The following is a 27,744-nucleotide window of genomic DNA, read 5'->3' on the forward strand; positions in this document are numbered from 1 at the left end:
TTTAGATTAATAAGTATGGAATTACATTCATGTTAACTATGTGGTTTGAACTAGATTACTGTAAAATTATTTAAACTTTTCTCTTATAAATCTAATGATTAGATTTATAAAAAAAAAAAACTTATTCTTAGTTTATTTAAGCTTGAATGTGCTTTCAGAATTTAAAAAACAAACAAAAAAAACTAGCCTTTAGTTTTTAAATTTCCAAGCCATACCAAACATTTTATATACTATATGTTATTTTACAGATCGAGCGTCATATTTGTTTTAGATCTACGCTATTTATGTGTGAGAAACATTATATAAAAAAGTATAAATTTTACACGCAAACCGATTATTACAAAAACAAATTATATTGTTACTAATAAATTGCACCCGATAGAAAAGAGTAGAAAAAAAGTTACATTTTGAAATATACTCAGTTTCTTAATACAAAGAAAAAAAATGCAAACCAATGATGCTGAAACGTATTGTACTGTAAACTTTAAAAAAAAAAAAAAAACATCTAACCCATTTTTTGATGAAATTATTTGAACAGATGAACTTCCGGTAAACTTCGCTACCAATCACTGGACGTGTGAACAAGCAGTTTCATTAAGTGATCAGTATAAGAAAAAAACCCCACCTACTTATCAATTTGGATTTTGGGTCAAAATAGGACATTATTCGTTTAAAGCAAAATAATTTTCTATTTCCGAATGAACTGTTTCCAGTTCTTTGCCCAGTGGACATTTACTACGGCATTCCTTTAAAGAAGAATTTCCTTCTTTTAAATAGGTTTGATGATTTTTCTTTCAGCGGCGTAACCTCTTGAAGTCAGTAATAAGCATTATGAGATTCCTCGATATAAAACGTTTGGCGATTTTCCTTTATATTTTCATTTGAACGCAGCTTGAATGAAAATTTTTTCCTCATACATAAATAAAAATAGGTGTCAGCAAACGTCTGTAAATATCTTAAATAATCAGAACATTACAATTTTTTAAAAAAAAATTCTGTTGATATTCGAATTAATAAGAAAAATTCCATTTTTGGAAAAACATCATCAAATGCATATGTTAAAAACCATCTTTCGTAGATATAAAAACATAGTATAATTGGATTCAATTATGCAGTAGGAATGCTCATTTTGCGATGTATGTATTGTAGAAAACATAATAAGAGAAATCATAATGCTGCATCTTTTTACATAATTAATGAATAGATTAAAAGCACTCGGATGAAAAAATAGCAATTTTTTTCAAATGTTGCTTGGTAAAATAATATGTTATTGTAATTAGTGGTTAGTGCCTAATTGTATATACGCAAATTTTAGGTCAGAAGCTGAATGAAGTAAAGATTCCAAAATTTGAATTCAGTTTTCCTTTCGTTATTTATTATTTTCCCATTAAATTATGTAAAATTTTCTAAGCTATATTGCTGTGATATTGTGTCTTAAATTTCACACACACACAGGGTACTATAAAGACGAATATTATAATTTAAAAAGCTAATCAGGAATTTCAAACATATGATGTACTTTTCATATATTCTTATTATTCCTGAATGAGAAACTTGTCAGCTTTTATACAATTTAATCGCACTCTTTCTCTTTGAATATGCCACATATACTGTATATACAGCTTTCGATCCTTCCTTATCGGTATAGCAATTGTTCCACAAATCAGATATAGAAAGTATTTTTCCGCTAGAGTAATATTTTTCAGCTGGAAAGTATATTTCCGCTTTTTTATAATGGAGATATGTAAAACTGAACAGGATTTTAGTTGTGGATTTTGAATAAATAAAATTTTTAAATTCATTTCTTAATTGATTATTTTCGGCTATCTTATTTAATAGTCCTTTCTTTAGTAGTAGTTCTTTATGTCTTTATATTAATTCAAGAAAGAATCCATAAAACTCTCGGAATTTTTATGGGCTGTTTGTATTTATATTAATGACATTATCTACGAATATTTTAGTTTTTCGATATTTTAGTGGTTCTATATTCATTTTTGGATATATATATATATATATATATATATATATATATATATATATATATATATATATATATATATATATATATATATATATATATATATATATATATATATATATATATATATATATATATATATTCTATAAAAATTCTGTGTTAAAATTTAAAACATTTTCTTTTTATAGTATTTCATTTAAAATTTTAATTCTTTCTTAATCAAAAATTTCTAACTGTCACACGCATTTTTATCAGTATATATGTTATTCTATACTTCACTTCGCTTGATAAAAATTGAATACCGCCTACAGTATTATTTTGGGTTCTATGGTCAAAAGCAAAATAGCCCTCTTTTGAACAGCACGTGCGCCTCATGCAAAATTATGATTGTCATCGCCAGTGAGCATAAAGAAGAACACTCTTATTCTTACTTGCCACCAGGACCAGTCACCATACATGAAAGTAATTACCCCCAATACGAAGCGGCTGCGATGGTATTTTATTACATAGAAAGCAGTGCTTTAATTTAGAAATAGAATAGTATCGCTTTTTGTCTTTTTACACATTTTTTAATTCTCACTTTCATACATGACTGTAAGCGACTGAGCTTATCTGATAGGAATCATGAAATAATTGTGCCATTGATTTTAAAGGCAACATCTGTACAAAACATCTTTAGAAGGGAGAGATTTCGCATCATTTGTGCACAACTGCAACTTGTAAAATTAATCATGTTACACACTTTCAAGAAATGATTATGAAAGGAAAATTATTAATTATTTTGATGAAGGAAAAAGTTTTTGTTCATTTATTTATTTAATACACCCCTTAAAAATTTATGAAATGGAAATAAATATGCAGTTCGCATTTCATTCAATGAACCTAAATTCCACCTTCTGTATCATGTTAAAATGACAGATTAGTCGTGCATTTATTTGGAAGTTTCGATCAAAATCAAACAAATCAAAATCAACAATCAATTTAGGGGCATGAATTATGCAATTGTTCCTATGAATTCTGATAACTATTTTATCGTTCAAAATTTTTTTTGCTTGAAATGATTCTGAAATCACTTTATTTTGAAAGACAAATATAAAATGAAACAGTTTAAAAAAATGTTTACAGCCGGTAAGCGAGAAAAATAAAAGTTACCATAGGATTTTATGAATTATATCTGAAAAATAAAAAATAAAAAAATATTTACTTAAGTTCATTTTAGGAAAATATTACGGTCGTGAACTTATAATAAATTATTTAATTTAACTCTACTTCATAAGAATCAAGTTCAATCCGATCATCATATTAATAGTTGAAAAAAGATTTTTGATTATGGGTTTCATATGTTTGGGTTTGAAATGTGTATTACTCCGGTTCTGAAAATTGTTTTGTGGCTGCCTCTTATTTTAATTGTCTGCGTGGCTATTATTGTTAAAAAGGCCATGCCTACTCGGTAGTGCGAAATTGTTAGACAGGTAGATAGATGACATGTTTTGATTTTTATAGTTTAAATGCCTCAGTGATAGACACTAATACCAATGGCTAAATTCAAAAGAGGTGAACCTCATTCGTTTAATGGAATTCTGTCATTATGCTTATTACGATAGTTTGAAACAGGGGTTATTTTAAACAAGTATGGACAGATATAGCTTATGTTGGTGTTTTAGTTCAAAAAGATAAAAACAAATTTTGAATTAAATACATTTCATGAATGACTTTACTTTGATGAACTTCAAACTCGTTTTATACAGTTATTTATAATTTGCTTGAAATTAGAGCCATTTTGAACAGTATTTTCATTGCAACTATAAACTCTCAAATATAAATATCTTTAAAAATAATGGCATTTTCAAGGAATTTTTTTGTCACCATTTTAAAACATCAAAGATTTTTAATTTCTATCTTTCTGAACTGTCAAAAAATTATCTCATTTTCAAAGTCTGAATTTTACATCAAATTTTTAATTGCTTTTCAAAAAAACAAGACGTTTTTTTGATAGATTACTTTAAGGAAAGATAAAACAAGGGATTTCTTGACAGCTCTTTAAAGCACGTATTAGTGGATGTTATGTTACCAAATTAAAAATCCACTATTTTTGTTTGATTTTTTGAAGGAACTATTATTTTTTTCTATTAGATATGTTTCTTATTTGAAATTTTTTTATCCTCGTTTTGTTTTTTCAAAATTTTATTCATATAAAAGTCATATTTTATATTTTTGATTAGTATTTTTTAAATTCATTACTTCTCATTTTATTTTGGAATTTAAGTGTATTTAAGTTTAAAAAAATTAAAGGAAATTTGAATGCTGTAGAGCTGGTTCGTTATCTGAATATTCTTTTAAACCCTATTCTTAATTACATATTAAGAAATATGCACAACAATTTTAAATACTGTATAAAACAAAAAAAGTATTGTACATTTAAAAGAATTAGTACTAAAAAGAATTTTTAGAATACATTTCAAATTAATTTGAAACTTTATTAAAATTAGAGAAAAAGCACTGTATGTAAATAAAACTAATATAATATATGCCCCACTTTAAATTCATATACTTAAAATTTAAAGTGGGGCAAAAATGTTATTTAGACTATAGTGATTGTTACAGAGACAAAACGTCACATATCAAATAGTTTTAAATAAATTTTGAAAAAATCTTTCATAAATTGCTTTTATTGCTATTCAAAAAGTAATTATATAGCAAATTTGGAAGCTCATGTTTGAACGGTTTGCCTATAGAGAATTTTGCACCCTTGTCATGATGTCATTTTCAATAATGTATATACTTGTATATAAATATCGTGTTAAGATGTTATCTTATGTGTAGACTTTCACGATACCGCTATGAAGTTAAGAATTCCTTAACTACGATTCTATATATACGATTATAAACCTTTCTATTTAATATTGTGCATCTTGAGCTAATGCCCTATAAATAAATATATGATTATATAACACACTCCCTTGCTGTTTAGGGTGTGCATAGCATAAGAGAAAATTCTAGACTGAGGAATCAAAATCGTGCGAAACTTCCTTCCCTCTTTTCGTTGTTTATTGCCTCCAGCTGAACCAGTTAATACTGTGCATTCAAAGCATGAAGAGTTCACTTAAAAAAAGAATCGCACATTTTCTGTGATGCCCACTTTCTGGGTGTAATTTGTTTAGATAACGGGTGACAAGGATGTAAGGAGAGTTCGTGAACCTGAGTGGGATCGACATTACAGTGCAAGTCGTTTATTAGCAATGTATGTCTGAAGAAGACCTAAATATGTGCTCTTTAAAGATATGCTGCAACTTTCTATCAAGATTAAGGTGTGAGCTGTCAGCATTTGAATATTTTGGGATATTCTGAAGAAATGAAAGCATTAGTTAGAGAAACAGGAAACAAAAAATGGGGATTTTCAGTTCGCTCGAATAAAATTTCTGAATGCTCTTAACGATTATAAATGTATGTTGGACCAGAATTGTGTTGCTTACGAATTAAGGTTCTATATGCAGGCAAAGTTTTTGTTATTTCGTTTAGTTACTAATCTTTAATTATTCGAAATTACTTTTAATTAAGTTTTTCCTGTTTTTATTCTATATATTTATTTATATTATTGATTTAACGTAAAGTTTACTGTCAAATAATTTCAGATTTTTGCTAATTTTTTTTTTTTTTGAAAATGATACAAACATTTAAAGTTTTTATTCAATAATATATATATATATATATATATATATATATATATATATATATATATATATACACTTCATCAGTTCATCCTACATTCAGAAAAATGTAAAATAACACTAGTGATTCATCAACTTTCTCTTCTAAACTTACATTCATAATTCTATGTTAATCAATTTTGCTCAATTGAATAATTTACTATTTCAAAATAATAATGTAAATTTTAATTTCTAAAGATCTCTCATTACTCATTCAGTATTCTAGAAGCTTTTATTATGTCTTCGGTAATATTTCTTTTCCTGATTTTACTTTCTATTATACATAGTATATCATAATCGTAAAAAAATTGGAACTCGAGATTTTGACGCGTCTCCAAGTTTCAAACCTTCCTAAGTTCGAAAAACATATTTTAAGAAAATATCCATCCGTCCTTCTGTCTGTCTTTGATAACGATAACTCAAAAGTGCTTTGAACTAGACTATTGAAATTTGGTATACGGTCTTTACATGACGTTTGTTGATTTCTGTAAAATTTTGAGCGAAATCTATTCAGAGGAAGTCTGCCATCCGGCTGTTCGAATGTAACATACCAAGCTAGTTACAAAACGGAGAGAGCTAGATAGATGAAATTCGATATACAGAATTAACATCTGTAATGTAGATACCTATTGACATTTGAGTTAAAGCAACAAAGGGCTCACCGTCTATCGGTCTGTACTTTCAAAAACATGTAAATGCGATAGTTCAAAAGCGCTTTGACTTAAATATATTAAATTAGGTATAGGATTTTGTGACAACAAGTGCAGTTTTGTGTCAAATCTTTGTTTCAGCCGTTGAATAAAACTTGTCAAAAATACAAATTCAAATTTTGAAAATTATTAACACATGCCAGGGATCAATCGTCAAATAATTCGCCAAGGATGACACTACGGATTCAATAAAAATGCTAAATTCACGCCAAAAGTTAATATTACGTAACTATTATACGCCAGTGCTATGTACGGCTTTATCTGGTATGACAAGTTTATTAGTAGACAAGAATTTTAAGGCGACCACTCCTGCTGGTTTTAATTGTTACAATTGTCTATGTAAAATATTTGCACATTTTATATTGTGTATATGTATATTGAAGTCTTATTACACTTCATTAGTTATTAAGTTATATTAATTCCATGTAATTTAATTTCTTTAAGAATACGATTTCATTGACTATAATGCTGCATTTAAACAGGTAAAAAATATGATTGATTTAATTTCACTTTAGAGATTGACATTCTTCAGCTTCTTAAAAAAAGGTATACATTTATTTCATAAATAATAATTAGTGGGGTTTTTTATTATTAAGGTCAACACTTTTGAAGCTCTGTAATAGATTAAGAAGTTATTAGAAAATAAATTGGAATTCAAAAAATTCCATTGTAAAAACTGAGAATTAAGACTTGATATTTCTATGTGAATATAAATCTATTTCTGCAGACGCTACAGGGAAATATGTTTCTTCTAGTTTAAGCAGTTCTGTATTTTTTCGTAGGTTTTGTTATTTTGATTTTTACTATTTTTTAAATTGCAGGGCATTTAACACAAACTTCCCGATTTTGAAAGATGTACCAAAAAGAAATGTAACCTTTCCTCACGTTAGGTCTTCTGAGTTTTTCATTGTTTGCGACTTCTTGACCCGAGTTGTTAATCAACTCCTAAATTCGATAACTTTCTCAGATTACAGCCTTGCAAAAAAAAAAAAAAAGAAAGAAAAAAGAAGGAAAAAAAAAACCTTCCAGGATAACTTGCTTGTGATAGCTTGCATTTCATTCCATTTGTACTAGATACGTCAAAAGTGATCTAATTTTAAACCAAAGTTAAAAAGTTGTGTTTCATGACCTCAGTTTTTTTTAAAATTCAGTTTCCAACTTTATAATGTCACATGTATACTTGAATATACATGTATGATCTATTGGAGGCAAAAAGTTTAATTTATATATCATTAATTTTAATTTATTCTATGCTTTATGTTCCCTACGAACATTTAAAAATAATTCCTTTTTTTTTCTTCATCATGCAAACACTGATGTTATAGTTATAAACCTCATTATTTGCTAAGCATATTGATAATGATTCATTAATGTTTAATTCTACATTCGGAACGGAATAGAAATGGAACTTTAAAGCAATTTTATTCGTTTATTTTATTTATTACTGCAGGATTTTAACTTTTATATATAAAAAAATGTTTAATCTGAACGGTTATCTAGAATGTTTTACCTTTCTTAATTAGTACAAAAGGAAAAAGGTAATATCCCCATATTTAATGACAGTTTAGAAATTATTATACCTTCAAAATCCTTTGTTATAAAAAATATCCTGTTATAGCATTTTTTATTTGAAAAAGTATTATTTTCCTTTTAACATCTTTTGCGGTGTTAATAATAACATCTTTTGATATGTTAATAATATTTCATTTCAATGATTTTTTTCTTCTTATTAATCATTTCGCCTTTTTTTTATTCAATTTCAGTTTATTTTTAGAATGAATGAATTTTAAATCCTTTTTAACCAAACAATTATTATGTCAACTGTTTAGTTATTAGAAATAATTGTGGATTTAGCTTTTGACCATGAATTGTTTTTTGCTAATAAAAAATCAACAAAATCTAAACATAAACGTAGCTTCTGTTAATAACAGTCATTTTAGACACTATTTTATGATTGGATAATTAGTTTACTTTTAAACGAAGAAGGGAAAGAGAACACTATTTCGTTCTCATTACTACCAAATAATTTTAGGTCATTCAAAGAATCTAATCTAGGTATATAAAATGTTAATCTATGTGGCACAGAGATTGCTCATAATATTTATTGTGAAATGGCATCAGTCAAATGTTAGCAAATCACTATACGAAACTTTCAAACTGCTTCATTGAATGTTTTTATATTCGCTTTCATTCATAATTTATGAAGCTGCAAAATAATTTTATAGAAATACTTTGGAGAGAGCTCGTTGTGTCACTAGAAACTCCATTCATTCAGATGAAACATGTAAAATAGCTGTCAAACAGAAAGATTACTTCAGCATGAAAATAAGCTTAATCATCTCCATATGTGCAATCATTTTGACTTACCTATGGAAAATGATAATCATATCTTCCAAAACTATTATTTCACAAAAATGGTTTTAACATTATTTTAAGATTCTAATAACTACTTTATTATATAGGTTTCATTTCTGTACTATTTTTTTCTTTTTCTTTTTTTTAATACAGTATAAGTATAAAATTTTAACTTCATCTTAAAGATGGAAGATAAGATTTTATTGGCTTATGTTATTCGCAACACAAGGCTTTGTCAGTGATCTTCTAAAGAAAACAGGAAATCCAGTTTTCAGATTATTCGCCCATAATTACTGTATTTGAGGAAAACACTAAATAGAGTGGTCAAAAGCATCTGAAACTACGTTTTGAATGTTATGATAAAATTCAAATATATCCATCATAACATTCAATTGTGTGTTTTTGCCAATATTAAGATAAAAGAAATTGTTTTCTTTCGACATTCATTCCGAAATGAGATTTTCACCTCCCCTTTTGTTTTGTAGTACATTGATTCAATTCAATTCGTTTTTTCATTCGTTTCAAATAAAAAGGTGAATTAAAAAAAGAATTTCACTATTCATGGCTTAACAACTTAAAAAGTCAATCATCTGAACGAACAAAACTGGTAGAAAAAGGCGGCTAGTCTCTGATATCGTGCTGTTTACTTAGTTTAATTTAAATTAAAGTTATCGGTCTTTCAAATATATATTAGAGAAAATATATTAGAGTATGAATAAAAATTATCAAGTGTAAATAAATATTAAAGAATGTTATATAGAATTTGAATATTTCAATGCGGAACTTCGCTTAATTTATTTATTTCAAGTTTAAATATAAAAAGGATTCCTTGCAAACAATAATTCACTTAATTTTTGTGGATTTAATTTTTTTATTATTGTTTTCGTTGGGAGCCCCTGCTGAGAGATATTGTAATACATAAAGGCAGTTTTCCTAGTTTAACAAGATAGATAGATTTTCACGTTTAGTTCCGGTTGTGGGACTGACCCATCTTCGTGCCTCCTCTAACAAGTAACCGTACGAAACAATTCATATTCAAATAATTTTATTTTTTTATACTTTTTTTTACTTCTTTTTCAATAAACCTCGCAAGAGGTTACTTGGGGGTAATGGTTATCGCTATGATGTGAAAGGGTAAGAATTTCCTTAACCCCTATGATATCTGTATATTTCAAGGCTTCATTTAAAATTCAAATGAAGATTGTGATAACAATCTCGCATCTGAATAGAGCCATGAAATAATTATGCGTGGGATGCGGCTTGAATGCCTGCTATCTTTATTTCAGGTAATTGATCAAGCAGGTGCTATATTTATATTGTATGAATATGTTATTTTCAATTGGCTAATGGAGAAATAAGGAACATTATCAATGTAATTGAATACTAATAGTTTTTATGAAAACAAGGTATTTATGTAATATTTTTTCTACTTTTCTTTTATAACGGAATCAATAGTTAAAACCAGTAGGAGTGGTCTCAACAAAACTTTCTCGGATACTCTCTAATGAGCTTGTCATACCAGAGAACACCTTACCTGGCATTGGAGTACAGTTACGAAATATTTAGTTTTGGAGTGAATTTAGCATTTTACTATGTATTTCTTAGGCGATTCATTCAAGGCAGATTAGAGGAAATCGTTAATACAAATCTGCACTTGTAGTCAAAAAATCCCTCACCGAGTTTAATATATTTAAATCGCGGCGTTTTTGAATGATCACGTTTACATGCTTCTGAAAGTACAGACCGACAGACAGTCAACCCATAATTGGATTGACTTAAAATTTGACATGTCTACACTATAGATGTTAAATCTGTGTACCGAATTTTATCTAGTTCTCTTCGTTTTGTAATTATAGTGTTAATTTATATTCGAACAGCCGGATTTCTTCTGAACAGATTTTACTTAAAATTTAATAGAAATCTGCAAATTCGGTGTAAAGACCGTATATCAAATTTTTCTTAGTTTTCTTTGTCACAGACAGACAACTCAGAGAGTCTAAAGCGCGGAGATTCGTCAAAATATCGAGTTCAAATTGTTTTAATGATTACTATACATTCTCTATACTATGTATATAAGAAAGTAAAAATAAATAAGTTATGAAAATTTTGCTGTAATTATTCTCTCGTTATTGTAAAGTGTTTTTATTAATAGTTCAAAGTAATTCGTTTTTTTTTAAAAATAATTTTGATAAGTTTCGTTTACAGTTGGAAAGCGCAAAGACGTTTCGTTCATTTTTCATGTTCGGAATCACAAAATACTTTCATTTCTTCTATTTATGGAAGAAAACGCTAATCTTCGCAAAGTTGTAGAAGTTTGATTTTATTTTTATGGTGCAATTTTTATCTGGAATTTAATAAAAAACAGATTAAATGTTTATTTATTGCTACATATTTTTCGAAACTTTCATTTCACTAATATTTCGAATTAATTAATTGGATTCAAAATAATTTCGAATTAATTTTTATTTTTTGCTTCATTTTGACTAATATTCTTATAAACAGATATTTAGAAAATAAAAAAAAATACTAGAAAATGCCTTTTTTTAATATAATACCTTTTATTATCTTCTTTGTCGTGCAATTTTTGTGAGGCAGCATCTAAAAATACCGATTCTTAACCCTTACTAATTGTATATTTTGTTCCAAAAACCTTAATAACAAGCGTGATGTTTTACTGATGTATCTCTGTAATTATAGAGGGCGCCATTAATTTTGTTAGCAAGAAACACAAATGGTTCTCTGAGGGCAAAGTTTTCGAAATCGTGATAATATTCTTTTTTCATTTACTTCCTTTTATGCCACGTTTCGATAAACTTCTCCCCATTTACTAATTTTAGTTCATTTGTACGCATACCTATATTATTTTAGCGAATATCAATGAAAATATACCATTCAACAAATAATTAGTACTATTAGTCATCAAAGGATAGAAAGACTAATTATTGTTTGCAATTTCGGTTTTCTGAAAGAATGTTATCATGTACTAATAAGCTGTGGACTATTCTTATGAGAAAAAGTAATTTTCTCATAAACTTTTCTGTCTTGTGTACATTTTTGGTATGATAGCTTGTTCAGACTGGTTATCATGGCATGGAACATGGACAAGCTAAACATTATTCAAAACACTGTATGTGTGTGCTGAACTTAGATTCATAAAATTTGGCTCGGATATCTTTTATGGGTAGTTGGTATTCATTAAGAACGTCTTTTGCACTCATTTTAATCCATTTTTAATTAAAAAATTAATTAAAATTTCAAAGTTTTCATTAAGTTCGGAAGTATATTAATGGACAAAAGTGATTCTTGCACCTCTTTTAATATTTAAAGAAAAAAAAAATAATTTTCAATTGTATCAATTTTATTTCCAAACCTTTTTCTCTAAATGTAATGATTTTTTAAAAATATTTTTAGTATATTTTACAATAATATTTTCCATTGTTTTAGTTATTGCATTTATTCCCGCATGCATTGCTGCAATATTAAATATGTATATTTTTCGTCCGCACGTTATTGCATCTATAAATAGACAATTTTTTAAACAGGTGAATACAGGTTTAATACTAATAAAGGAGTAGATGAATCAAGCTTTAAATCGTATGAAATTGCGATGTTTCGAACTAACGATTCGAATCGAGTTGATTTTTTTTAATTCTTCACATTATTTATTATTTTCATTCATTCAGCTTCTTTTTGAACAGCCATGGAAAGATGAAATATAACATTTAGATATATTCGCTGATCTGACCCAAATGGTTTTATAGTAATATGTCTAATTTTCAAGAATTGATAAACCTATATTTTAACTATTTTGGACAATTTTTAGTGCTGAAAGTCGAATTTTTGTAAGCACATTCGCCCCCCAATAATTTTTTGTACATCTTTTCTAAAATATTGTGAATCGATCTTTTTCCACATTAATAAAGCAATTAAAGTGCTATTTCAATCATAAAAAATTGACATTCTGAAAAATGAATTAAATCATATATTGAAACTATATCATATCATGCTAATCTAGATGTTGAGAAATAATTATTCCATTTCTGGAAATATGTTCCCAAAAGATTTCTGCTGTTTTAATGTGAATTTCTCCGGAATTTTTCTCAGATATAATTAACCAAGTATAATATAAGTATATAACCAATCCAATTGACTAAAGTTTTCATGTTCTATGTGAAATCTGTCCCACTTCACTCAACTTTCCCGTATATGCTGATGAAAATGTTATTTTGTTATTAATGTTAAGGTTTTTATTGTTATTTTGGGATAGAAAATTTCGAAATAAAAAGAACTCCTTTAAAAAATTGAAAAAGGTGATTTCATTTTTTAGAGAACTGCGTACTTTTTATCCGAAAAAAGAAAATTTCCAACTTAAGAAATTTTTTTATTCTTTTTCTCAATGGTGCAATTTTTCAAAATTATGCAGCATTTACATTATTCATGTGAATTTTACTTCTAAATTAAAATTCTATCGCTTTCAAATATCATTTTTATTATCTCGAAATTCAAGAAGAATGAGAGCTGGGTAATGCGAAGGAGACCGTACTTTCAAAAGATTGGATCTTTGAGAAGCAATATGAAACAAGAGAAAGAATTTCTGATTTATGAAAATTTTATTCCAAAAGAATAATATTGGAAAAAATGGATTAAATATACAGATTGTGTCGTGTCTCATTTCTAAGTTCGTCACATTGAGCTTTCTTTTATCTGATATTGTGAATAATGTGATATAAATTAGGTATGTTTTTACATGGTTTCAATGCATTAACCACGCTCTGCTGCAGAATTGCGATCAGATACAGAGAATGTGAAACGCAATAAAAGGACTCTCATGATACCTTAATTTTTAATAGCAAGTTACAAAGTGAATCGCGACTATCAGTCACGCAACGAAGCAGGAAAGTTATCTTCACTGGAAACAAACAAACGTTGCATTTCTAGATCACTTCATGTTTTCCTCCCATAATACACAAGCTTGAAGATCTTTTGTTGATATAAGAAGTGTATTTAGATATTTTTTTCTAGCACCCGTGTGCCAGATCTCACCTTAATGTTCGCTACGGTTTCTGATTTTTCAGTCCCGTGAAAGAAATTGGATAGCTGTCCTTGAGAACTTTTCTTTGTCTCACGGCGCTTTCGTCTTCCCTTACTTAATGCTCGTTAGGCATAATAGTGAAATGTAGAGCAGAAAGTTTACCTTTCAATCGGATTCATCATAAAAGATTTTATGTAATGAGAAATAGATATTGCTTGAATGCTCTTCCCCACTTATTTATGGACTGAAATGGCTACAACAATTTTCTCTGGTAGATTTCACGTTATTTTGGGCTCATCCCTTAACTATTTTTTTTATTTAACTATTCTGTTGGCAGTAATAAATATACTAGAATAATAAGCAAGAATTGTAACCCATTCTACTTATTCTTTAAAAAGATTTCTGATGACCATTTTAGATTTAGATATGCAATAAATTTAGCTAAATTTTTCTGAAACTCAGTCGAAGATCTCCAATATGTAAATGAATGAATGCGAAGCTTCTCTTCCTGTTCGTTGCGAATAAATATTATGCTATTAACTGAATATAAACACGCAACATATAGCTTACATACGATTATTTAATTTCGTTTACATTATTTTATAACGATTTCTATTTTCTTTATTTCTAATTACAGAGACTTTTATGCCAATTCTGTACTATTCTGTAAATAGACCCATCTTTAATTTGAAGTAATTCAGCGTATATATATGATTCTTTTTCATTTTTGTCTAAAAAATGTTATTTGGAATATTACTCATTTTTCCATATTTATATTTGAATTGTGTGCATCGAAACTCGCGTGTCCTGTAAATAATCCTATACAAAAGATTCTTCAAATGCGAGCAATTGCTTCAATAAAAGAAAAATATTTCAACCCCTTGTATCCTTTTAGGCATTGGATATTTTAATATATCATTGAACGTACTAAATTAAATAACGTATTCGTCAAAATGAGCGAGTTCTCTTAGATGTTTCCATTATCATTACGTTCAAGTACTAATAAGTTAATAAAATGTTGATTAACATTTTTGAAGAGTTTTCTACTTTTTTCAATGGTTGTATAATTTACATATTTGCATTGTTCTTACAAATTTCATTTTGCGGTAATGAACACATTTTAATATATTAATGTGAGCTGAAGAATATTAAAAAATCTGTGTTACACATTGTTTCTTTGATATATTTGGAGGAGAACAGCAATTATTTTCATCTCTTAAAAATGCCTACTGTTTTGATTTTTAATGAATTCAAACTTGTCCTGTAGTGAAAAGTGTTCGGTGAAATCCATCTGCTTTCGAACGTTGAAGATCATTTGCTGACAACAGTCGGAAGGAAGTAGGCGTGCGCAACACGGAAGCAATTGAGCTAGTTTTCACTGATGGAAGTCGAACATTTTTTTGTTACCTTGCTTGCTAAACCCGGGAACAATTGTTGCTGATAGATTTTTTTCCCTCCTGCAATTTGAGAAGATGTCAATGGATAGGATCTCAATAATCATGTGTGATTTAGTAAAAGGAACTCTTTTTGACTTTGGACGCACTGATTTAAATTCCGTTGATAAAATAAATCATCCCTAAAAGGAAAATCAAACTTTTCGGTCCGAAACCCGCATTGAAAATGTTTAGCAAATATTCTTTTAAAGCTTTAAAAATCTGTCTGCGCCTTTCATTCCAAGTACTCGTCATTTTCTATTTGTTGTTACCGAAACTAGGCCACGTATTTGAATTTAAAATTCAGCAGATTAGGAGCAATTGTATTTCCTGATCTATAGAAAGTGTGCTTTTCATTTTTCATGTAACGTTTTGTCAGTGTGGATTTTGCATAAAGCATACAGTTTGGAAAATATGTTTCTTTCCTTCCATATAAAAATATATTAACATGTATTACTGAACTCAATGGAATGCTGGTTTTGAAATGAGAGCATGTTCTAGAAAGCCAGCATTTTGAGTAAAACGCATGAAACAGAGATTCTTTGTATTTCTTTTGATTTATCGGCTGTTTTCGCAATAGATTCGCAAATAACGAAACTGTCATTGAAAAGATGCACCTGTCTAGTGAGTATAAACTTACTTGAAAGAACACGAAATCATTCTACGCTTCATTTAATATAATTAAATAAATAAAGGTTTATATATATATATATATATATTTATATATATATGGCAAGAAGTTTGGATAGTTGATTATTTTTTAAAATGCTTACCTGAAACCGCTATCGACTGAAAACTACAGAAATAAATCTTTCTTTTCTTTCTATTCTTTGCTAAGTGTCTGCTGGAGCGCAGTTCTGAAATATAGTTTTGTTTTGAAGTTAGATTTGAAAAAGATGATATTAGAAAAATGAATGTGCTAGATTTACCTTTATATTTATCGGTTTAAAATAATTTTATTTGTCTTATGGTATTGACATGAATATGTTTGTTTGTCTTATCTTATTTCAATTCTAATATTAAAGTTTAAAAGCAAGTATAGTTTGTTTTACACAAATTTTAATGCGTACATAAGCAACAACCTTCGAGAAATTATATTTATAAAAACTATTTATAATAAAAATTGGATTCTAAATAATAGAAATAAAAATTGAGCAAGAAGATGAAGCTTATGAACTGTCCCTTCAGTACTAAAATGATGTGGAAAAATGAGTACTTAAGTATTAAGGTAACGTAAAAGTAGAAATTGTTTATTGAAATTTGCTATTTTTGTTTTAATTGTGTCTTGTGTGTTAACTGTTATTATGTAAATATTTAACGAAAACATGAAAGCAGGTGCTATTGTTTTTAAACAGATAAGAATGAATAATAAATACTGAATATATCTTCTAATAACAAATTTATATACAGTGGCTCCCAAAATTGAGTATACACTAAACTCTTTCTTCTTTAATTTTATTCTTTCTGATCTTAACATTCCTATTTATGGCTAATATTTATAAGAACGACAAAATATACATTAACAAAAGCATTAGGCTAAAAGACAAAACGGAGGAATCAATAATATTTTTATTACAGTAATTTTTATGTGAAAGTTGCAAATTCCAAAGTCACAAAATTGAGTATACACCTTATAAAATATGCGACTTGACTACCATTATTTATTTCCAAATGAATAAGTAAAACAGTTTTGTTACTTTAATTGACAATCATTGATTTCCAAGCGAAAACAAACGTTTTGGTTATCATAATGAGCTCCAGAAATGAAAGAAATGTTGAAATTCGGAAACTTGTTATTCGATTGTCTGAAGATGGTAAATCTCTACCAGAAATTGCAAGGGAAATTCAACGCAGTCACGGACGTATTGAAAAAATTATCCAGAAGTATAAAATGTATGGACAAATTGTTAATAAACTTGGAAGAGGAAGAAAAGAAATCCTCAGTGCCACGACCAAGAAAAGAGTTATTCGAGAGGTAGCTAACAATCCTAAGGTGAGTGATACAAAAATTGCTACATCTACTTCAAGAACAATTGGAAAGTGTGTTTCTGCAGAAACAATTCGAAGAGTAATTCAAAAAGCAAATTATAAGGGTCGCGTATCCAGAACAAAACCAATCATTTCCAAAGTAAATCGAGAGAAAAGAATTTCATTTGCTAAAAGTCATATTTCAAAGCCTCCTGACTTCTGGAATCAAGTAATATTCAGTGGCGAAAGTAAGTTCAAGGTTTTTGATAGTGATGGTCGATGTTATGTTTGGAGAAAGCCCAATTCTGAACTTCTTCCTAAAAACACCAATCCTTCTGTCAAGCATGGAGGTAGTTCACTTTTGTATGGGGATGTATGTCTGCAAAAGGAGTGGGAAATTTAGTTTTCATTGATGGAATCATGGACAAAATTAAATATTTGGATATGTTGAAGAACAATTTAAAACAGAGTACCCAGAATTTGGGTTTAGCGTCAAGTTTTCTGTTTCAACAAAATAATGACTCGAAACATACAGCTAAAATAATTAAGTTATGGTTGTTGTATAATTATAAAATGCAATTACACACCCCTCCTCAATCTCCAGATCTCAATGTGATTGAAAATTTGTGGGCACAATTAGGAAAATCAGTTTAAAAACACGATATTAGGAGCAAGGAACACTTAAAGAGAGTATTACAAGAAGAATGGTCGAAAATATCCGGCGAAACGAATCAAACTATTGTCAACTCAATGCCACACCGTTTACAAACTGTTCTAAATGCAAAAGGGTATGCAACAAAATATTAATTTATCTTTTTCTCTTTTTGTTGACAGATTTTGCTAGATGTATACTCAATTTTGTGACTTTGGAATTTGTAACTTTGACATAAAAATTACTGTGATAAAAATATTATTGATTCCTCCGTTTTGTTTCTTAGCCTAATATTTTTGTTAATGTATATTTTGTCGTTCTTATAAATATTACCCATAAATAGGAATGTTCAAAAGAAGAATAAAAAAGAATAAAATTAAAGAAGAATGAGTATAGTGTATACTCAATTTTGGGAGCCACTGTATGTATTCGCGCTCTCTCTGCAGACCGCCTGGTAGATGGAAATGTACTCATCGGAGCAGCTATTTTTTTACATGAAAGTTTTATTAATCAAGCGTCATACTTGCATATTCCCATTATAACTTGAATTAATAAAAAAATAGAATTGTATGGTATTTTAAATTTTTTTAAATTGTCTTTTTAATTAAATATATTTCTTTATCGTGTATTTTTTCCTCTAATTTTGACAAATAAAATTTTTTACGTAATTTTCAGTAATTTTCTTCCTTGTTTAAATAAAATTTAAACTTCATCATTGCTTCATTAAATATTTAATTGCACGATTGCATTCGAATTTTAAAAGATTTTTTTGTTTATTTTTTGTGAAGTTTACGTGACGAATAAGAAAGTGAAAATATAGATAATAGCCAGTTAAAAATACGTTTTATCCAAACGATTACATTTTAAATGGCCTTATGTTTCACAGAACCTAATTCCTTTTGGAAGATTCTTTCACGCAAAATACAGAGCTAATGTAAGATTACTAAATTAATACGACTTTAATATTTATCATAATTTGATATCCAAAAATGCTTTGAGGGGGTAATTATGAAATCAAGTTTTGCATAAAAGATTTAAATGAAATTAGACATAACCAGTGCCATTACCTGCTGATTTCAATGGTGGTTAGTGTTGAATGAGTTGGAACTTTTTATTAACTCCTTGATCTACGAATTTACTTATTGCTGATGAATTTACTTACGACACATTCTTTTGAGGATACTTATTGTGCCGTTTTAATTCCTGTAATAAAATGAGGGACATTTGAGATATTGAAGCATTTCTAAGGGATTTTTAGCTTTAAATTACTAATATTTTCATTTAACTAGAGATTTAAAGCAAATATTTCAGTAATGCGATGCGCATGTCGTACACATCATTGTCTGTGAATGGGTTAAAATCGTAACTCAGAATTTCATTCATTCTTGAACAAATTAAATCGAATTCTACTTTAGACGGTTACATTCGATTTATTCGATCGAGAATATCATTTCAAGTTTCTGCTTAAATGCAGATTAATTTCCAGTAACTGCTACAAAATTAACTTTTTTTTTGTTCAAAACAATTTAATTGAATATTTTTGAAACAATTTTGTTAGAAAAGTCTTAAAGAAATCATTTTAATTTACTATATTTATAGATCGTATAGAAATGTTTAATCCATTTAATGACATGAGAATACTCTTTTAATAAGGCTGTTTTGGGTGTAGTCACTACATGCACTTTGAAATGATCTAGATTTACCGCATTATGGCTTTCATTTTCTCTCTCTCATTTCATGGTGAAATATTTCTCAATCTTAATTCACTGTATTAAATTATATTCTTTCGCACTCCTGGCACCCTGCTGTTTGATTTATAATAGTAAAAAGAATGCATTAGTTTCAAGGAACGAACATTTCAGACAGAAACAGATTAACAACATTTCGAATTGTTGTTGATTATTTCTCTTACATTAAAGTGTTTTAAGTTAGAAAATTTCTTTCGTAACCTTAGCTCAGTTATAAATTCTTTTTCGTCAGTTGTTTAGTTTGATTTTAGTTTCACTTAGGGCAAAGTTTCGTATGGGTCATTAGAATTTTATTAAAACTGTTGATCATTTTTTTTCCTTACTGAAATCGTTAACAGATTATTTTATAGTTTTGTATTATATAGATTAGTAGTATTATATAGATTATATATGATTATATAAGAAGATGAAGTATTATATAGATTATATAATAAGATGAAGTATTATATAGATTATATAATAAGATGAAGTATTATATAGATTATATAATAAGATGAAGTATTATATAGATTATATATGATTCTTCATTTAGAATCAGGAACTGGAGAGGATAGCGAAGCAATATTCGTCATAATGATTTAACCGTTGAAAATTATCTAACTAAATTAATTTGCTTTATTTCATCATAGATTTGAATGAATTTTTTTCTTGCTTTATAACAATAGGAAGTTGTTGGATAAAAATAATTTTGTTGTTGTTGAATCATTTTGTTTTAAAATCTATATTTAAAATTAAAAAAAAAACTTTTTTTTATTTAAATATCTGTGGTTATATATATATATACTTGTTTTGTCTATTTAATATAAATTATTACTTCATTGAACTAATCATTTTAATTCTGAATTTTTTTAAGAAGAGCACGAAGATATTTATTATTCAATTAACTATTCATTCATTTGCCCTTTCTTATAAAAATGATTCCGAAAATATAATAATAATTTCTTTAGATTTTTGAGATCTTTGTAATAGTTTCTTTATTTGTTTAAAATAAAAAAAAATATTTAAAATTTTTTTTGCAAACATTGTTAAATTTATGCAAAATTTAAATTCATATTCATTGTTCCATTATTTTGGGCCTCTTCTTTTCTACCTGAAACTAATTCCTGGCCCAATCATTAACAGATAAACTCATTTTAAGAAATTGAACAGTTTTTAAAAGACTTAAATTTCCTTGATTTTGATGGAATCATTCACAAATCTCAAGGAACGTAGATTTTATTAATTGTGTTCTACAAAATATTGGTATCATTTCTGAATTTAATGCTATAAAATACTTCTGTGAAGTTCGTTGCTTTCACGTTTTACAGTGAGAGCAAAGTAAACCATCTGGTGAAGAGCTCACATCTGTTAGGAGAATTATTTTGTTCTTTTTCGCAAGATTTATTTTTATGCACTTGCTTTATTGGAAGCTGGTAATCGACTCTGATAACATGAAGATGCAGATGTTTCCCAAATAGTATTAAAACAAAGACGTATTTTCCTTCATAATTTGAATTTCACATTTCAATTATATTATAAAAATGTATATTTGTAAACGATTTAGAAACTAAAAGTGAACTTTCAGATGATTCAGAACTTTCAGATACGCTTTCTTTATAATAATAATTGAAGATACCCGGATCGCAACAAATTTATGCGAAAATAAACTTTTCTCTTTATTAAAAAAGATAGATGCAAAGTGAGTTCGGTTTCATTTTAAGAATTTTAAAGAATACACATAAAAAATGTGTTTTAATTTGTAAAATTAAATTAAGAGGATTAAAAAAGATTTAAATATATTAACTATTAGGAAGCTCAAATTTTCCTGCTAAAAATGAGAGTTTTCATATTTCAGTTCCATTAAGTTTAAAATATTACTATAAAGTAACCCGAAGAAATAAATATACAAACCTAATAGATTATATTTATAACAGCTGATTAGTAATAAGAAACTTGTACTTGAATCTGATTTTAGCATGGTAATTTAACTATTATATTAACTTAACACGATAATTTGTTATTATACTAACCAAATTTGTTACTTAAACTTCATATATGCATAGAAAATTGAGTCTAATCATAATCCAATTACGAATATTAACCATTAAAGAGGGATATACTTCCAACTAAAAGAAAAGGCGTAAAATTATATGAAAAATCGTATTTTATGTTCTTTCTGTCAATAAATGTGCAAAACTTACTAAATTCAAAATTTTATACGGTTTGACATTTCTATTAATCAAATTTAGTAAAATATTTTTGACATATTTTTAACAACTTTCATACTTCTTCATACTGATAGAATTATGAAGTTTTGAACACATTTATATTTCCGATGATTTTAAACCCTTTTAAAGACTACCTCGAAGAAGATCCACCAAGAAAAAGCGAGAAAAATCAAACCAATTAATGGCCAATCACTTGTCCATTATATATATATATATATATATATACAAAATTATTAAAATCAAGTTAATAGGAAAATCAAAAGTAGGTCATCAATATGTCTCCACCCGTTTATTAAATTATATTTAATTATTTTTCTTTCTTTCTTTTTTTTTTTAACTTCGACAATACTAATATTGTTACTAATTGCTATCCAAAAGATTTGATTCTAAAAGAAACAAATAAAAATGAACTTGAGGCTACCTTTCTGGATTTAAAAATCGAAATTCTAATGATAAAACAATATTTGGTATATACGATAAAAGGGATGGATTCAACTTTAAAATAACAAAACTATGTAACTACCATTCCAATCTAAACTCTAAAATTTTCAAAAATCTAATTTTTTCACAAGTTAACAGGATCAAAAGGGTTTGCAATAATAAAAATTCCTATATTGAAGCATCAAATAACCTCCTTAAAAACTTAATTAAAAATGAATTTCCTAGAAATTACTGTAATGTCAATTTTTTAAAGGTATGGTTTGGGATTAATCCTTTGGCTTAGATAAAAATTCCTTGCATATTTGATCACTCAATAGATGGCGCTGGGAGCCTACAATTTTTCCCCTAAATTACCGTTAGCTTTGTGTTTTTAAAAAGCGGGAATCACAATCGATAGCTTAAAATTTCCTTGACTGCAGAATGTATGTCTTGCCTTTTCGTTTTTCCTTTAGTGCTATATTATGGTAATTTTGTTTTTATTGTTATTTTTGTTATTGTATTTTTACTTAGTAGTGGTTATTTTCTTCTATTTGTTGTTTTGTATTTTCCTTTCTGTTAAAATGGTATATCTCTTGGGTCTAATTTCAGGGGATTTTCGGGTCACGAGGAATCATTATTAGACTAATGTCTGCATTTCCTTCACAGAAAAAATCCCTTTCTTTGAATCCCTGCCTGAGGGTGACCCTTGAAAAAGTCTTCAGGCCGGATTCTTTTTTATATTTTTTTTGGTTTAATTTTTATTTGGTTTTTTTGATTTTAATACTTTTGTATCAATTCATTTGTGTTTTAGAAGTAGCTGCAGTTGCGCTCTCTAAATACAGTAGACTCCCGATTATCTGCGGGAGGGTTATCCGCGGTGCGGATTATCCGCGCCTGCCGCACAAAGTTTTTTTTTTTTTTTTTGACAGATTTTTTCAAAAAGGTGCAATTTTACAGTTATGCTTTTGTAATTACATAATACATTACAGTATTAAAACAGTTCATATGTATTAATTTTTCTGTGTATCCTTGACGCCTCTCGTAAATACAAAGCACTTTTCTGTTTTCATTAACAAAATGCATTTTAGGTTTGTTTTGAGTGATATACTAAAATATTAAGCTTTATTAGACATTTCCTGCTGTTTATTTTACGTTTTATTGTACATAAAACGATTTTTCAAAGTTGGAATGACTGTTTTCTTTTTTGCTGTACCCGTTTTTAGCTTTTTTCGGATTATCCTCGATTTTTGTTATCCGCGGCGGCCCTGCCACCCAATTCTGCGGATAATCGAGAGTGTACTGTACTATGAAGTTTTTTTTTTTTCCTTTTTTGTTTGAATAGGTAATAATTTTTAGTTGCGATTTCGAAACTGTTTTGTTTCGTTTTCATTTTAGTTTCGTTTTCTATTTCTTACTTTAGATTGGTTATATATATATATATATATATATATATATATATATATATATAATATAACACCAAAATAGTAAAAATAAAAAGGAATAAAAAATCAAAAGTGCAACCAAAAATAAAATAAGAATCCGGCCTGAAGCCTTTCTCAAGGGTTACTCTCAGACAGGGATACAAAACAAGTGATTTTTTCTGTGAGGGGTCTGACTTTTTGTCCAACAATATTGATCCTCTAAAATTGAGCCTATATAAATCCCCTGAAATTGAGGCCTAAGAGATATACCATATTTTACAGAAATAAAACAATTACATTAACATAATATAAATTATAAAAGAACACTCACAACTAATTATTAAAACATAAAGGAAAGAAAGTAGCAGGTAAAACATCTACCAAATAAAGTGTCCCATCTTGTTCTTTCTTGTTTCGCCCGTCTTATTCTGTCCCTGCTTAGAAATGCCACGTCATTCAAAGTGATAAAAAATTGAATGGTCTCAGCGCCATCTATTGAGTTATTTAATATGCAACGGAAAGTCTATTTTTATTTGTGTCAAAAGATTAAAAGCTAACCAGCTCTTCTTTTATTAAAATTTCTATATTGCAGTAGTTTCTGGGAAATTCATTAGTAGTTAAGTTTTTAATGAGATTGCTTGTTGCTTCAATATAAGAAATTTTGTTATTACAAATTCTTTTAATCCTGATAAATTGTGAAAAAATTAAATTTTTCAAAATTTTAGAGTTTACATTAGAATGATAATTACAGAGTTTAATTAATTTAAAGTTGAATTCATCCCTTTTATCGTAGATACTACTAATGTTTTACCATTATAAATTTCGATTTTTAAATCCAGATAGGTAACTTCAAGTTGATTTATATTTGTTACGGTTAGAATTAAATCTTTTGTACAACAATTAATAACAATATTAGTATTTTCTAAGTTTACCAAAAGTAAGTCATCCATATATCTCCAACCGTTTATTAAATTGGGTTTAATTATTTTTTCTCATAGTAATGTAGAAAAATATTGGCTAAAGCATTGAGAAAGCTGTTCCTATTGGAATACCCTTTACTTGTTTATAAAATGTTTACAGAAAAAAATCCATTGTTTTGAATACCTGCCTACGGGTGACCTTTAAGAAAGTCCTCAGTCCGGATTCTTATTTTATTTTTGGTTTCACTTTTGATTTTTTATTCCTTTTTATTTTACTATTTTGGTTATGTTCGTCTGTGTTTTTGTAGTAGCAGCATTAGCGCTCTCTAAATACAATTGTGCTTTTTTAGTTTGATTCAGAAATAATTTTAGTTTTTTTAGATTGTTTCAGAAATAGTTTTTATCGGAATTTTCATAGTGCTTATATTTTTGATTATATATTAAAAACAGGGGGAGATGTAAAAATTTTTTAAATATCCAGTCATTTTTCAGCGTTACATTCATCGATTGAAATAAGATAAGAATAATTCTTTACTCATCTAAAGCGTTTATCTAATTTGAAATACACGTAACATTTTAGGAATTAGCTATTGGGTAACGACGAGAGTCCATATCTTGTATATTCTTGAGATTTGCACAAGGGCTGTTGATCTGAAAAGTTCAACTTAGATTCTCAATTAATCTATTGTCCATTTCATTGAGAAAAAAATAATAGAATTGGAATAGAGTACTCTAAACTTTTAAGCAGTCTGCCAGTCCTGTTCATAGTAAGGTATTCTTAACACTTAAAAATTTAAGCAAAGAATTAATAAAACAGACTTCAATGGCTGCAACTCATCGTTTGAATGGCTGCAACTCATCGTTTATGAAGCTTTCAACTTCACTATTTTAAATTAATCGGTGGTCACCAGGAGCAGATATCGCTAGTCTTCCTCGTGGGGCTATTGAAATAATCAGAAATCGTCTTATATTCTTAACAATGAATAAAAATGTAATGAATCTCCCAAGAGTATATGTTAAGGTACATCTGCTGCTCTGATGTTTCGTGAGCGAATCCGCACCTCTGACACTTGATTGTTTTTTGCAGATCCTGCAGCGCGAGATCGAAGGTCGCGGCAAGGAACTCACTTCCCTCATCCGGCAGTGCGATTCGCTGGAGGGCGCTACAGTCGCCGAATCGAAACGCTTGCGACGGGCCGCCGCACACTTGGAGCGAAGCTGGCACAACATCTGGATCCGCTCATTGGAGAAACAGTGCCTCACGGAACAGCGCCTTCTCAGACGTCACGACGAAGAGAGCGTGAGTGTTTATTTACATCTTTTGTTTCGGAATAACGCACGGTGGATTATCCGAGAAGCAACAGGTAACGGTGATATTTCCGATATTGAAACGATTCATTTATTATTTTGTAAGAATCATTTACGGTTTCTAAGAAACATGCATGAATGAACGACCGTATGAGTGTAGTTATTTTCTATGATTTACAAAATATAAAAAAAAAAAAAAAAAAACTTAGGGCTCCTCAGTTAGATGCTTTGGTTAATGTAAATTTACTTTGTTTTAAGGACTATTGGGTTGGAATAGATGCTTTGAAATGTTTCTAAGAATTTTGTACTACACCATAGCTACTTCAACTATTCTGAAATATAAATGGCATAAAAATGTATTAGTCCTTAGTCTAGAAAAATGTTAAAAGAATTTAAGCTGATTTATTCTTGTCAGTTTTAAATCTTGATTAGATGTTTTGGTTCATTAAAATTTAATATTTGACATTTTCCACATGTGCATTTTTCTTTAATTATAAATATGGTGAATTTTAAAAATGTTTTAATTTTAAATGTTTTTTCAAAAGGAGATACTTTCTTCTAAATTTACAAAATATATACATTTTTTAAGTACAATTGTTTTGTCGAAAGAAAAAAAAAATAACGATATATTTATCTGGAAGTAAATTTGATAGATCCTATAAATTTCTCTTTCCTTTTAAAAATCGAAATTGGTTATGTGACAGTGAACGAAATCAGCATTTACATACCATTATGAAGATGGAAATCATAATAAAATAGGAATTGCAAATTTTGATTTAAATTTAAATAACATAATGTTGCATATTCATATTACATAAAATAAACGTAGTTCACTTCTCACTAATATAATAATTGGTAATTTTTTTCTGGGTAAAATAAAATTGTTTTATTTATCCATTCACTTTTTTTAATTTAACAAAACATTTAACATTTAAAAGTTTTGTTGCTAATTTGTTTGAATACATTTCTAACATTTAATTTCCGTTTTTCTTTTTAACCTTTCCTTTTTCACTGGAATTGAATTGTTTAATTTTTTGGAATCTTAAAAATTTAATATTATCTAATCAAATCCATTCATTGGCGGATTATAGGAATTTTGCTTTAAAGTAATGGCTAGAGTAATAAGTCAGTACGTGTTGGAATTTCTGTGAGTTCTTATATGCATTAAATGAAATGACTGCAGTTATTTTTTCTAATGCAGTGTTTTATAAATGGGAATGGCTTATAAATGAAAAAAATTTATTCGTCTTTAACGGAATTGAGTTTTTTATTAGTTAGAATTTATTGTCCTCCTTCAGAATTTATTAAATGAAAATACTGAATTGCGTTTGAATCTGATCAGCAATAATAATTGAAAACTTTTTTTTTTTTTTTTGCAAACACAATTTCTAATTATTTTTTCTGGCCTGATTTACAAACTAGCGTAGCTAATATTTTTAGAAGTAAAATTACAGAGAGATAGATTTTTAAAAAAATAAGTATTTTTAAAGGATTATATAAAAAATTCTATAATCAAAATGCAAAATTTTGTATCTGTTACCTGTATAGATAAATATTTGGAAGCGAAATATAGACGAGTTCGTAACTTTGCAATTCAGAAACAATTCCAAAATATACATAATAAAATTTCGAAAGTCTCTAAAAAAGATCTGAAAGTTGCATTTTAAATAATCTGTTGCTCCTTGGACTAGATTTTGATTCAACTTTTACATATCTCACACTTAGGTACAATTTGTCGTAGTTAACTCGAAATACATGAAATCGCTTACATCTTTGAAAATTTATAAACAAAATGTGAAAGAAAGTTCAATTATTTGATTTGTTTTTAAATTTCACTTTGAAAAAGGGTGGGAAACATTATTATAAATATGAGATGGAAATGAAT

The 27,744-nt window shown here is 27.9% G+C and overlaps 1 protein-coding gene across 1 annotated transcript in view; it reads left to right on the plus strand.

Moving 5' to 3' along the window:
• LOC129971230 (uncharacterized) overlaps positions 1 to 27,744 on the plus strand; it is a 398,163-nt gene that overhangs the window by 249,334 nt on the left and 121,085 nt on the right. Inside the window, exon 9 of the mRNA XM_056084816.1 lies at positions 25,639 to 25,851. Within this exon, the coding sequence (XP_055940791.1) occupies positions 25,639 to 25,851 (213 nt within the window). The remainder of the gene's footprint in view (positions 1 to 25,638; positions 25,852 to 27,744) is intronic.

This window comes from Argiope bruennichi, chromosome 6 (genome assembly GCF_947563725.1).
Source record: "Argiope bruennichi chromosome 6, qqArgBrue1.1, whole genome shotgun sequence".
NCBI lineage: Eukaryota > Metazoa > Arthropoda > Arachnida > Araneae > Araneidae > Argiope > Argiope bruennichi.